Raw genomic sequence first — 14,343 nt, 5'->3', positions numbered from 1 at the left:
GCCAGGAGTTACACCAAGAGATACAACACACACCAAACGCAAACCGAAAACTAACAACAAAAGACAACACAAAAGAACGCCGAAAAGTGCCAGGTTGAGGGAGCCTTGTCTTATGTTGCACCGGAGCGAGCACGTCCTAGTCCACGCCGACAAACCTCCGACGCATCAACACCACAACTCAAGGGGGACTCGACGACGGGTCAGCAGCCTAGCAGAACTTGAGGATCCAAAGGGGAGGGGTTCTTGCGGTGACGCCTCCAAGAAGGTGCATGACGCACGAGTGCGTCATCGTCGTCGGCAGAGATCGAGGTCCTGTAAAGCTTTCACCCAGACCCCGAACCACCACCCCTGAGCTCGGGTTAGGTCCAGACCAGAAACACAACATCTTCCAGTGACATTGGGATAAGCACACCGTCCGAAACTACGACCAGACGCCGACCTAGCAAAGCCCCCCAAGGCACTAGGCGAGCAATCAGCTACCGAAGCAAGGCCATGTATAGGCAGCCAGGCTGACGAGGTGAGGGGGCTGGAACACCAGCGAGAGATCAAAGGGTGATCCACAAGAAACTACAAGAGAAGCTTGCCCAAAGCGGGGCCATCAAGATTAGCTGGTTGAGGCAGAGGAACGAAATCCATCAGTTCGAAACGGGGGCGAGGACGCAGAGCGGACAGAACAAAACTCGCTACCGCACCTCCAACCCAAGACACACTATGACCTAGCCCTAGCCAAAGTCACCCTCAGGAGGGGCGCAAGAGCTGGTTGGCCAACCCGGCCAGACCCGGAAACATTCGTCGCTCGACGCTGGATCGGCGGCACCACGACGGCTGCAACATCCACAACATGCCAAACCCTGCAGTAGCGTGACCACAATAGATCGGAGGAAGAAACTACATCCGCAAGAGCACCTGCAGTACATGCTGCCTACCCCGGCAAGCACGCGCTGACTTAGGAACCCTGTTCCAGAAAAAACCCGGACAAAATGGACCTAGAGGTTGCAAGATCCGCCAATGCAGATCCAACGCCGCGACCGAAGGCCACCACGCCCGTTACGGCAGAAGGAATTCCGGCCAGGCCCTACCAGGCCCAGATCTGGGCCCAAGCCCAGATATGGCCGAAACCCTAAGGCCCAAGCCCACAGCAGCCGCCGGCTGGAGCAGCACCATGAGGGGCGCCGCCGCCATCGACATCCACCCTCCCCACCGTGAGGCCGCGGCCCGCCCCAACTGGCCTGCCTGAAGCGCGGGAGGGGAGCGACCATGGCGCGATGCGGAGCGAGGCGACGAGGCGCCGATGCGACCGCACGGCCCGCCGCGCGCGGCATTAGTCGGAGACTGTGCCGCGAGATAGGAAGGGGCCGCCCTGCCGGGCCGCCTAGCGCGCGGAGAAGAGGAGCACCGGCACCGCCGGCACCACGCGGGCTTCCCGCCTGCGGCGGCAGCCGGGGAGGAGTGGGAGGCGGGGCGCTGTGCCTCTCGGGCGAGGTGGGGCGCCCCGGTCACCTCGGGGTGGCGACGGGAGCGGAGCCTGAACCGGGGTATTCAAACAATTAATCTAGATCTAAAATTTCGCAGTTCGTATATTTTTTTAGGTAAAATTGATTAAGTTTCCCTCCCAAAATGCCATCCACCGATACGCACGATACATAGCCAACGGCACTTGAAGCGTATTTAAAGTTTTAGATTGTTGGCATCGTGTAGTACAACCAATTATGGTTCGTACGAGCCCTTTTGGGGATTTCCTACTTCTCTAAGTTCGTGCTCAAGTCGTACACTGTTTGATACATCGTGATTCATACATATAAGTATATAAGTTGTAAAAGGTTGATTGCAATGAGTATTTTTTAGTTTACAAATGGGGTCTTTTTTAACTGTAAGTGCAAACGCAACAAAGAAAAATGATCCCAACAGTTAGATTTGCATTGTGATTCGTGTTAGTCATGAGTTGGAAATGAGCTGCAACTAAGAATTAGTGATATCATCTAACTGAGAAAATAGTTACACCCTTTTCCAAAAAAAAAATCTTTTAACGTCATGGACTCGTATTCTTGAAAGGAACCTTTAAAAAAAAATCAGGAAGTGAAGGAACGGGATAGTTCTCACTTTCCTTCTTCTCCTCCTCTCTTATCTACACCTTGAGAGTCATCTTCTCTTCCCCGGCTCCCCTCTCGCCCTCCTCCGGTGACATCGCTGGCTGGAGTGATTGGGAGAGGTGAAGCGGGGATCCCATGTTAGTATGGTACTCTAGATCTAGGAGAGTGTTGTTATGTCGAAGGGATCTAGGTGGCTGATGCATCCGAGCTGCGTCAGTCGACCGGTCGTGGTGTTGTTCCTCACCATGGAGCTCTAGAGTTTGGAGCCGGAGATGGGGAGGAGTTTCTCTCCGTCGTCTCTTTTTAATAAGCTTGAAGTACATCCTCCACATGTGGAGGTCAAGGTCTATGTGGTGTTGGTTCTTGGTGACCGCTTCTTCATCGGCGGGGTCGGTGCAGCTCTTAGCCTTCTGGTCGGTTGTGGTGACGGTAGGAAAGAAATGAGGAGTACCGTGGCCCTTGTGAGCCGGATGTGGTTTTGGGAGCCAACGGAATCTGCAACTCCTGCAATAGCTTCCAAGCGACAGCGTAGGTTCGCCTCCCTTATCTCCGTCCATGGGGATGGCCCTGCTGCCCTTGAGCTTGATAACTCAAGTTTCTTCTCCTACATCAGAGGATCTTCGATGGGTACAATGCGGCTGAGTAAGTTCAAGCATCTCCAAGTGGTGTTGTCCGAGGTGGATGCACGGATGGCCGTGTCTGGGAGCCCAACTTTATCATCGGCGACCAGGGACTCGATCACGCTTTTGCGACGTCTTTCAGATTTCTTAGTGCAAAAAAATTAGTCCATGTTGTAATTTTTCTTTTTTCCAGGTCCTTTCTATAAAGGTTGCCTACCGCCATTATAATGTGGATTCCAGACCCTTATGGCCCTTATCTGTTCAAAAAAAAAAAAAATTCAGAAATTACACATAAGTACTACCTTTGTCCAAAAATAATACACTATCTTAGTTTGTCTAGATACACAAGTTAGTTGCAGACGCATTGCTCAAGCATCTCTTGGCGAGACATGCCCGCTCGAAATCACCATTTTCCTTTTGCTGTAACAATAATAAAAAAATCATTTTACTTTTGCTGTAACAATAATAAAAAGTCTTGTTGAACCCTCACCAAATTCTCGCCCGGTTCTAACCCTATCTGCCGCCACCCGTGAACCATCGCAACACCGGGCGCCCGTCGCCGCCATACCGCCATACCGCCATCCGCCGCCGCGCGCCTCTCCTCCCTTTGGCTGCTCCTCTAAAACACCGAAGAACCGAACCGATCGCCGCCGCCGCTTCCCACGCTCGACAGATACCTTGCCTGAGAGAGTATGAGGAAGCTCGGGTTCCACGAGAGGAAGCTACTGAAGAGGACCAACTTCCCCGAGTACCCGCGGGAGGGCGGCCACCGCGAGGCCGCCGTCACGCAGCGCTACATCCTTGTCGAGAGGGACGACTACAAGAAGTATACACGCTGCCCGCTCTCGCCTAATCGATCCCCTATTTGTTCCACTGCTTTATGGATCAATTTCGCATTGTGCTGATCGCTTCCAGGATTTGTTCTGCTCGTGTTTCAGTTGGAGATATCGTCGTCTACGTGAGCAATTTGTTGGGGGTGTTGTTCTGTAATTAACTTTGTGATGGTTGTGTCCCGGCAGGTACAATGGGATCTGCTGCATGACGCAGAAGCTCGTGAACATCATAAAGCAAATGGATCCCAGGGACCCTTTCAGGATCGAGATGACGGACATGCTGATCGATAAGCTGTAAGAGCATCTCTAACCGATCACTTATAATTGGGAAAACATGAATGGAGTATAATTTAGATAGATGTGTAAACGGCTTCCTATTCTTCTAGAGGAGTATATTTACTCCGCTAAAAAAACCTGGTTCCTAACCAATCTCCAAAATGAGTGAATTTCACTTTTTACCCTGTAGTTTTGCAATTGTGACACATATTACCTCATTTAGTGGAGCTTCTACCAAAATATCCTATTTTGGAGACTTTAAACATGATTTCGCCCTAATTTAACACCTTTCTTGTAATTGTTCGATAGGATAGGCATCATATGTCGATGTGGAGCGATAAAATATGTAAATATCAGAGGGCCTCATGGACGATTATGCCCATACTTGTTTAGTCCATATTTGTCCATTTCTCACTATCGTCTTGATAATTTTGGACCCCGATCATCACCTAACACCTTTTCCAATGGATACACATCAGAAAACAAGGGTCCAAATCTTTCAAAATTGGTAATCTACACGAATTTTCACTCGGCGGGGTAATTAGTGTCAGAAATGCACAACTAGAGGGTAAAAAGTGGAATTCACTCCTCCAAAATTGAACTTTCTAAATTCTTTTACATACAAATTAATAGTAATCGCATTGTCATATAATCAACAGCATAGTCATACAAATCGGTTGCAATATTGCACAGATCATAGATAGATCGTTCCCTAAATTGCACTCTACCTTCTTGCTTGCCGCTTAGTTTATCCTCGATACTTTACTTTCCTGCTCATTTGCGTAGTCTAAGGAAGTTTTCTTAAATTTCAGGTTCAATATGGGTGTAATTCCAACCAAAAAGAGCTTGGTCAATTGCGAGAAACTTTCAGTGAGCGCCTTCTGCAGGTCCCTATCTTTCCCTGAGTTACAGCAATGATTTACCCTTCGATCATTGTTAGCTTCATTAAAGTGCATTTTATTTTCAAGTAGTCTTTTAGAGGTGTTCATTGACATGAATCACTCGATAGCGCTAGTAGCTGTATTGTAAGAACTATGAATCAATATGACATATCATATTTCACTTACCATATCGTTTGCTGAACTATTGTAGGCGTAGACTCGCAACAGTTCTGGTGAAGCTCAAGTTTGCGGAACACCTTAAAGAGGCTGTCACCTACATCCAACAAGGGCATGTGCGTGTAGGCCCAGAGACGGTCACAGACCCAGCCTTTCTTGTAACGAGAAACATGCAGGACTTCATCACCTGGGTGGATACCTCGAAGATCAAGAAGAAGGTCATGGAGTATAACGGTGCATTGGATGATTATGATGCCATGATTTGAGGAATGTAGTTTAGCAGAAAGTTTGGGACCGTCGGTGATTCGGTGTAGCTACGCTTTTGATATTTTTGAAACCTGAATCTCAGGCTACCACGTATGTTGTGTAATGAACCTAAACAGCTATAAAGTGCAAATGCTTAAGAGCATCTCTAGCAGATCCCCCAAACCGCAAATCCCATATCCCCTTATTCAGGCCACCCCAAACGTGTTTTAGAGGCCGAAAAACGGAAACCACAAACCGCAAACGTAGGATTTATCCAAATTATTCGGTAATTCACAAATGCAGTAACATAATCATGCAAAATAGATTGTTCAGAGTACTCAATCATACATGAAACACGACATCAAAAGAAGATCGAACATCACATCATGAAAGAGGGAAGTGATCACGGCATCAATTGGAAGAACTTATCCCCGATGCATTGCCAATACCTCTTGCCGGTTTGATCGGTGCCGGTCACGGCATCCATCGAAACCGCCTCCCAAGCCTTGATCAAGATCACGTCTTCGAACTCGATGTAGTTGCCGGTCCGGATCGCTCTCCCCTTCGCCTTGGCCACCACCCCGTCGTTGTAGTCACCGTAGTCCGCAAGCGGCGGCGTGTCGATGTTCACGGCAGCATCGTTGAGCATGCCAACGAACGACTTCGGCGCGTCATCAACCTCGGGACTTTCATCGACCACCTTGCGCGCATCGACCGGCTCCGGCGGTGTAGGCACCACCGCCGCAGTCAAGGCAACAACCGACGCCATCTTGGCCGCCGGTGGCTTCTTCGCAGCCTTCTTTGGAGCCGGCTTCTTCGGCGCCGGCGCCGCGGCCGCCACCTTGCTCATCGGCCGCTTCACCCGCTTGGCCGGGACGACGTGGACAACTGCAGCGGGGAGCGCCGGGCCAGTTGGAGGCTCGGGGACGACGTGCTGCTCCAGCCGCTTCCGCTTTCCGGCCGCTGCAGCAGCGAGAGGCGCGGCGACGACGACGGGGTCGGTGGTGGCTTCCGTGGCAGCGCTAGATCCGGATGCGATCGTTGCAGCTGGTCCGCGTGCGCCCTTGCTCGGGAGCGGCGGAGGGGCGACTGAGTCCATGTCGGTTCGGTTGCGGAGGCTACGATGGCCAGAGATGGGCGGGGCGGTGGAATCGGGCGCGGCGGGTTGAGTGGAAGCGGGAAAGGAAGGAGCTGAAACTTCCTTCGCGCCAGGGGGAGGAACTACCACTTTGTTTTTATAAATCCCTTTTCAATTTCTCAAACATTGCATGCCGGATAATTCATTTTCAGTTTTTTTTCTTAATCTCATACCGCTAGTAGTCATGTTTGGTTCATTGTAAACCACAATCGCGTCGCGAGTCAGCACCGACTTCGCTCGTGCTGCGTCTCTCCTCCGGCGAGCCGCGGCGCCGGCGCCGGCGCGGGTAGAGCGCAGAGGCGGTCGCCGATCATCTTCCTTGCAGTTGCAGTGCTTCTTCTCTGGAATCCCAACCCGTGTTTGCTCTTCCACCTCAGATCTGATTCCTTCCAGCACCGTCTATGTTAACAAAGCTGAACCAAACACCTTCTTAAACCCCTCTGTCGCCTCGGAATCGCCCGGCCCAGCCCATTAGCGGCGCCTGGCACCACGCACCTGCCCCGCCCCGCCCTAACCCTAGCGCCGCTCCGCCCCCATCTCCGGCGCCGCGAGAACCCCAATCCTCCCTCCCCCTCCATGGATCGCGACCGCTCCTCCCGCCGGGACCGGGACCGCGACCGGGACGACGACCGCTCCTCCCGCCGCGACCGGGACCGGGACCGCGACGACGACCGCCACGCCGCGCGGGACCGCGACGAGGACCGCCACCGGCGCCGCCGCCACGACGGCGACGGGAGCCACCACAAGTCGCGCGACGCCGAGGACGACCGCCGCCACCACAAGCGCGGCGGCGGCGACGACGCTTCCGCTGCCGCAGTCGCCGACGAGGACCGCCGCCGCGCGCGCCGGCGCCGCTCGCGCTCCCCCTCCGAGTCGTCCCCGCCCCCCGCCAAGCGCGACCGGTCGTCCAGCCGCGCGCCGCGGGACTCCGCGGACCCGGCCGACCGCGAGCAGCCGTCGCGGAAGCGGAAGGAGCACGAGAGCGGGGGCCGCCGCGACGGCGAGGAGCCCGCCGCTGACCGGGAGAGTGGGAAGCGGGCCAGGGCCGCGGCGGTGGATCCGGCCCCGCGGACTGAGGAGGAGAGGCCCCGGCGGGAGCGCAGGAGGTTCGATGATGGGGACGAGAATGGTGATCAGAAGAGGGGTAGGGATAACTCGTCTCGTGAGCACAAGAAGGTAGAGCCTGGTGCTAATGGAGATTCACACAACGGCGCTGCGCCTAATGTAAGTATCCTACTGTGCTCTAGCTATTTGATTTATGTTTCTGAAATTTGGGCAAGTGGTTCCTATTGTGCTTCAGTACCAGTTTGATGAACTTTGAGTTTTCTAGTTAGTGATAGTTACCCTACGCACTAGTTTCTGGTTATAGAATTCATAAGAAAGAGATGTTGCATTTATGTAATTTTTTCCTTTGACATGCATTCGTGTAATTCATTGTAGTGTACATTGCTGGTGTATAGTGCTTCCTAATGTGGTTCAGTACCAATTTGATGATGTCAGAGTTTTCTAGTTAGTGATAGTTATATATACTATGTACTGGTTCCTGATTTATAATGGAAACCTTAAGAAAGAGATGCTGTTGCATGTGTAATTTGTAGAACATTACTGGTGTATATGATATTTCTTTAGTAAATACATGAGGGTAAGCCAAATAAAGACAAGTTCTCTTTGGAAGAAATTCGTTCTGCACTTCTTGTTTTCTCTTCAAAATGTCGATTTGAGGTTCATCATTGGAGCCTTTTCTATGCTGACTTTGCATATTATATTTTGCAGGTTGGTGCTCAGCAGCCGCTTAATTCTGCACCTGCTGTTGCGGTGCCATCTGCTGATCCTGTTGCTTCAAAGGTATCTTCGATTACTACCACCAATGAAAATGGGGGAGTTAGTATTAGATCTGATCAAGTTACTGGAAAATCTAGTACAGATGGAACTCCAAATTCAGCTGCTGGCAGAAGTAGTAACTTAAGTCTTGATGCTTTAGCCAAAGCTAAAAAAGCTTTGCAACTGAAGAAGGAACTTTCAGAAAAACTCAAGAGGTTATCTGGGGTAAGACATTACATCTGTTGCCTGTCCTTTGCTTCAGTTTCATTGCTCTTCTTATAATTTTGCAACCATTCTAAGTTCATGATTTCCCCCACAGCTTAATAATAAACTTGGTACTGCTCTTTCTGATGCACAAACTCCTAAGAAAGAAACCCAGCCTGTTTCTGGCTCGAGTGCGTCTTCAGGACATGCTGGTGCGGCTTCTGAACTGCCTGCTAGTATTGCCTCTGGGATGGCAGCAGCTGCAGCTGTTGCAGCTGGTATTTCAGGCCTTACCAACATTCCCAATTTGGATGCTGTGAAGCGAGCACAAGAGCTTGCTGCTAGTATGGGATTTCGCCAGGATCCACAGTTTGCACCTGTTATCAACATGTTCCCTGGTACATCCAGTGAATTAGCTGTTTCTCAAAGACCCGCCAAGGCTCCTGTTCTCCGTCTTGATGCTCAAGGTAGGGAAATTGATGAGCATGGGAATGTTATCAGCATGACCAAGCCAAGCAGTCTGAGTACTCTGAAGGTAAAACTTCTGTAACTTAGCATATATTTCAATATGATGTATAGTTCTGTACATTGACCTGCTACTTTTGGTTCAACCTTTGGTAGGTCAACATTAACAAGCAGAAGAAGGATGCATTCCAGATTATCAAACCTGACTTGGAGTCACTTGCAAAATCTACTGTTCATTTTGATGAAAGGATGGGCATCAACCCAACCAAGCTCCTTCGTCCTAAAAGGCCAGGATTCATATTTGTTGAGGAAGGCAAGCTTACGAGGCAGGCTGAATTGCAGAGGATTAAGGTCTCTGAAAACTTACCTGTTGGTCATGTTTTAGTTTACTGTATCTTTGGTAGCTGAACTTAAAAGTTTGTTTATGCAGAGTCAATTTGGTGATGCACAAGCTAAAGAGCTTAAAGTAAAACAAGCTCAACTTGCTAAGGCAAAGGTCGAAGTAGACATGAATCCAAACCTAATTGAAATTGCTCCCGGTGGAAGGCCTCCAAAGCAAAAGCAGAAGGAAGAGATTCCTGACATTGAGCCATGGTTTGCCGCTACCACCCTCTGTTGATTGTTCCCAGACCCCCTTTATCAGTATACAGCAACTAATGCATACTCTATATTTTGCAGGGACTCGAAAATTTTAATTTCTGCCACGTATGAGGACGACATTTCCTTGGAAAAGCTTAATATGGATAGGATAACCATCTATGTAGAACATCCAGAGCCATTGGAACCACCTGCTGAGCCTGCACCGCCACCGCCTCAGCCTCTTAAACTGACTAAGAAGGAGCAGAAGAAGCTCAGAACACAGAGGCGCCTCGCAAAGGAAAAAGATAGGCAAGAAATGATTAGGCAAGGCCTCTTGGAGCCACCAAAGCCCAAGGTCAAGATGAGCAACCTTATGAAAGTACTGGGTGCAGAGGCTACACAGGATCCAACACGTATGGAGATGGAAATACGAACGGCTGCTGCAGAGCGTGAGCAGGCTCACGTGGACCGCAATATTGCCCGCAAACTCACACCAGCAGAGCGCCGTGAGAAGAAGGAGAGGAAGCTTTTTGATGATCCCAACACACTAGACTGGATTGTTTGTGTGTACAGAATCAGAGACCTATCACACCCTCAGACACGCTTTAAAGTTGATGTGAATGCTCAAGAGAACCGGCTGACTGGTGCTGCAGTTATCGCAGATGGTATAAGTGTTGTGGTTGTGGAAGGAGGGAAGAAATCAATCAAGAGGTACAATAAGCTGATGCTGAACCGGATTGACTGGGCTGCTGCAGTTGGTGGCGAGGATGACGCTGAGGATGAACCAGACAAGCCGGTGAATAGCTGTGCATTAGTATGGCAAGGTAGTGTTGGGAAGCGCACCTTTACCAAGTTCAGTGTGCACCAGTGCCGCAGCGAGGCTGCTGCCAAGAAGGTGTTTGCAGATGCTTCTGTTCCACACTACTGGGATCTGGCTGTCAACTTTTCAGAAGATTCGTCTTGAGCTCATCTTCCGTTCAATTCATGGAGGGTAATTGCTGCGGATTGCTCTACTAGTCACATGCAGGTTGTGAGGCTGCTTTACGTGCAAAAGCCTACTTCTAGTACTGGACCGAGTAGTACTTTGAATTGTTACGGACATTTCATTTTCAGACTGTTGATATGCTTGTTGGACTGAGTAGTACTGCTTACGTTATCTAGACACTGAACACATGGAAGAGCTGTTGGAATTTTGCGGTATATCTTTCAGATGTATCTAGTCAGTCATATCAGTTTAAGAGCTCAGGCTGCGCAGGCCTTGCATACTGTTATGTTGCGAATTGATTCTAAGGAGTTGTGTCCGATGCTAGTTTGAATAAGTTGCTACACACTGTTTTTGATGAATGCTGTTGTGATCTCTAAACTAGTAATGATCGAAACTTCTTTTCTGTTCATTCATATTCATGCTTGTATATTCCTTGAGCTATCTTATGTGACCGCATTTTTGTTCCTGCATTGAATATATAAGGATTATGATGTGGAAATTATGACCTTGGTGAAGTGGTGAACCAACCATAAATGGTGCATGGTGTTGCATCAGCAGAGTTCTGCGACAGATTATCATGCTCCTGAACTTGGGTAAGACAAATGGAGGCTAAAGCGTATGCTTTGGGCTGTGCTGATATTAGAAGCATTGTCTTGCTTCCTGGATGTTCAGCATAGTCGGTTGGCTCTGGTTAAAAAATGTTTCGACCGGTTTTCTCTGTTAGATGCCAATCTAGCGTATTTTCTGAAAGCCCTTCCACCAGTCATACTTCCACAGGACTGCACCGCGGTTGTCTACTTATACTTCTTATGATATCCAGTTTGCTTCTTGTAATTGTTTGTTTTACAGAATCCGTGGCTTATATAAAATGGCGGGAAAAGCCTGATTATAGTCTTATAGAGCAGGCTAAAGACCAAACTTAACTTTCCTTCTGAACATATATTGAACACATTTCTTTTGGCTCAAGGGAAATGTATGCAACTGGACGCTACATCCTTTTCGCCATTGTTCCATTGCACACCTGACAGGTGAGAAGATTGAGAACCAGAGCATTTTTCAGGTAGAGTCCTGACTTATCTCCATGTATAATTACTCTCCATATTAATGGTTCCACATCATCAAAACGATAACTATTACACACAGGATGCTATAAGTCATAACCAGTTCCCGAAACAAAGATGAGCTATCAAACAGACGATATATCTAGAAGTCATGAAGGATTATGTTGTCCATCATCTCAAATCTAAGTGCCCCGAGCACATTGCAATCGCTGTACTGTTGACTGACAATTAGCACACCATGGCATGTGAGACCGCTAGAAGAAAGAGACCAGTAGCCAGAACCCGGAGAAAGAAGATGCAGCGTCCACCGCCCACACCATGAACGCCAAGATGGTCGAAAGCACGAACTGACTGCATGCCAGTCGCCAGTATACCTTGCAGAAGTCCAAATCCTTCGTGAAGAGGATCACCAGACTGGCGGAGGCAGAGGCTCCCGCGAAAACGAGAACAGACATGATCTGCAATGAATGGACAGTTGCTGTGATCAATAAGATGGACCTTGCTTGTTCAACATTCCAAAAACCACTCGAGTCAAAAATTATTTTGCAAGGCATTTTAACTGTGCGATGTAACAACTTTGGCTGAGAACAATGGCAGTGATCAGTTGCAACAGAAAAATAGGACCTTCGATGAACTATACAGTTGGTTCACCAGTTTTTTATCCCTAACTGACGAAAAAAATTCAGGACAAGAGCAACTCGTGCTTCTCTATTGGCTAAATTCTAGTTTTACCTCCCTTTAAGAGAAGAAGACATCCTTAAAAAGACTTTTTGCGCAGGTGCTCCATCTAACTCCCGCTTACCAATTTCCATTTGAGCAAGAAGTTTTAAGGACTTCTGATTAAGAGTTTGAATTCAATTGTCTCAGCGCATGCTTTCAAGTCATTACGAAAAACCAACGAACATCATCCGATTTTGAAGATAAAGTGAATGACCTACCCAGTCACCGAAAACAATGAGGGTTACGATAGCGGGGTCGTGAAGATCCTTTTTGTTCCTCAGGGAGAAGATATCAACACAAGCAAGGCCCAAACTCCACATAAACTGCAGGATCAACACAGTGTTCATGTAGCTGAAATAAAGAGAAACCATAACACGCTCATTAGGTTAGATGATGTGAAGGAAAAAAACACTTGAGCTCCTGCCCAAGCAATTCCGAAGAGTAATAAAAAATTTGAAGATTTATGCAGCTCACAATCTCATTAATATGAACTTGATATGAAAGGATAAATCATCGGAGTTTGAAGATTTATGCAGCTCATAATCTCAGCAACCAAGAAATTCTGAAGATTAATCAAGAACTTGATTTGAAAGGATAAATTACTGGAGCACACCGGCACACATACAACAGTCAAGACACTTCAGATGTCGAAAAATAAAATATAGTGTACATGTTTTTGATAAAACATATCACTGGAAAATTTTACTACAGGTAAATTAGAAACACTAAACTCGTTACACATGTGGGCACAAAAAACACAAACACAGGGAAAGCATATGGTGCAGAAATAGTCCAGTTCCCTTGTACAGTAACAACTAACAAGTATGGTTCTGTTCAGTAAAAAAAAGAGAGTATGGTGCCGTTCACCCCGTTCTGCAGAGAAATGAGTCTCACTAATCCCGGCCCCTCAACATCCGAGTTCTGTTTCAGAAATCCTTACAAACACCCTAATACAGTTATTTAATGTGTGCCAAATCCTGAACACTGAACCCAGGTAGGTTTTTATTTACATAGAGGTGCAGAAATTAAGTGTATTACTCTGAGTTCTGGACGAAGTCACAGCAAGTGAAGGTTCTTATTGGAAGAATCCAGGAACATGTCAATTCCTTCTCCAGTGGCGCCTCCAATAAATTGTGAAGTGATTTGTATGACATGATGCTGAAGGAAAATTTATACTACTTGCTAGACACCAACACAATCTAGTCTTTTGTTCAGAAATCTTCGCCCAGAAAACTGTAACTAGGGCGAATTATCCAAACGCTTGTGGTGATGGAAGGGGAACGAAAATAAAAGGGGCTATAACGCCAGTTCGAAAGCAAGAGAAGAAATCACCCAACCTAAGGCCAAAACCCTGACGGACCCAAAATGCAATCTAAGGTATGCGAAGAAACTGAAATCGGGGGTGGTGGGGAGGAAGAACTTACGCGAAGGCGGTGTAGTTGGAGAAGCCGAAACCGGTGACCATGGTGCAGACGGATGCGGCGGCGAAGATGCACTGCAACACCCGCAGCGCCATGCCGCTCCATGTCCCCGGGCTTCCCGCGATGAGCTTCATCTCCTTGGGTCGATCGGTCGGGTAGATGCTGCCGCCGGGGGTGGAGATCGAAGCCGGCGAGTGTGCTGCCTAGCTTAGCAGCGCCGGGAAGGATCTGTAGCCGTTCTTGTGTGCAGTTAGCTCGTGTGGGATGGGAAAGTTGATGGCAGGAACGATGAGAGGGGGAGCTCTGCTCGCTGCGAAAACGAAAGAATATGTAAACGAGTGACGTCCACCGTGTGGGGTACCTGACCTCTCCTCGTGGTTGAAATGCCGTGAAACTGTGAAGGACAGATGAAACGCGAGTAACTGAGCATCCACTGCCTGCCTGGGGGTACCTCTGCTAGTAGCACTTGGATATTTCTACATCGTTTCCAGCCGAGTGCCCTCGTTTTCTTCTCCTATAAGAGTCAGGTCCCAATTGCCAAGAGATTTCGCGTGTTCTTCCAGTTTTGGCTAAGTGGAAGCAGGGCCATGTGAACCCGAGTTAAAGCTACGTACGCGCTTACCCTTGATGCACCAAATCGGAAATTGCCTTAAACGATGATCAGACGGCAGGGAAAGATTTGGTAAAACTGTGGAATACATGAGGCGTGTAAATAATAGTAAGCCCGAGTAGATACCTCAATTAGCTAGCTACTTCACTCTATCTCGAATTAATTGAAGTTCTAACTACTTTTTTCATAAATCAAACTTTTTAAATGTTTAATCAA

The 14,343-nt window shown here is 48.4% G+C and overlaps 3 protein-coding genes across 3 annotated transcripts; 2 read left to right on the top strand and 1 right to left on the bottom strand.

The window, feature by feature from the left end:
• The first annotated feature begins 3,402 nt into the window (after positions 1–3,402).
• Positions 3,403–5,143, top strand: LOC124653138 (U3 small nucleolar ribonucleoprotein protein IMP3-like). Its single transcript, XM_047192202.1, has 4 exons — positions 3,403–3,536; positions 3,730–3,837; positions 4,632–4,706; positions 4,912–5,143. The coding sequence occupies exons 1-4, from the start codon at positions 3,403–3,405 to the stop codon at positions 5,141–5,143; spliced, it is 549 nt and encodes a 182-aa protein (XP_047048158.1).
• Positions 5,144–7,430: 2,287 nt separating this feature from the next.
• LOC124653137 (protein RDM16-like) lies at positions 7,431–10,674 on the top strand. The gene is made up of 7 exons (XM_047192201.1): positions 7,431–7,485; positions 8,035–8,106; positions 8,181–8,307; positions 8,402–8,821; positions 8,908–9,102; positions 9,182–9,345; positions 9,430–10,674. The coding sequence occupies exons 1-7, from the start codon at positions 7,454–7,456 to the stop codon at positions 10,292–10,294; spliced, it is 1,875 nt and encodes a 624-aa protein (XP_047048157.1). The 5' UTR covers positions 7,431–7,453; the 3' UTR covers positions 10,295–10,674.
• Positions 10,675–11,406: 732 nt separating this feature from the next.
• Positions 11,407–13,783, bottom strand: LOC124651348 (CASP-like protein 5B3). Its single transcript, XM_047190440.1, has 3 exons — positions 13,521–13,783; positions 12,315–12,447; positions 11,407–11,834 (listed from the first exon to the last, which is right to left on the bottom strand). The coding sequence occupies exons 1-3, from the start codon at positions 13,649–13,651 to the stop codon at positions 11,631–11,633; spliced, it is 468 nt and encodes a 155-aa protein (XP_047046396.1). The 5' UTR covers positions 13,652–13,783; the 3' UTR covers positions 11,407–11,630.
• Positions 13,784–14,343: the final 560 nt, after the last annotated feature.

Source organism: Lolium rigidum, chromosome 5 (genome assembly GCF_022539505.1).
Source record: "Lolium rigidum isolate FL_2022 chromosome 5, APGP_CSIRO_Lrig_0.1, whole genome shotgun sequence".
Lineage (NCBI taxonomy): Eukaryota > Viridiplantae > Streptophyta > Magnoliopsida > Poales > Poaceae > Lolium > Lolium rigidum.
Note: the sequence above shows the minus strand (reverse complement) of the source record. Positions and strands in the feature narration are given on the sequence as shown.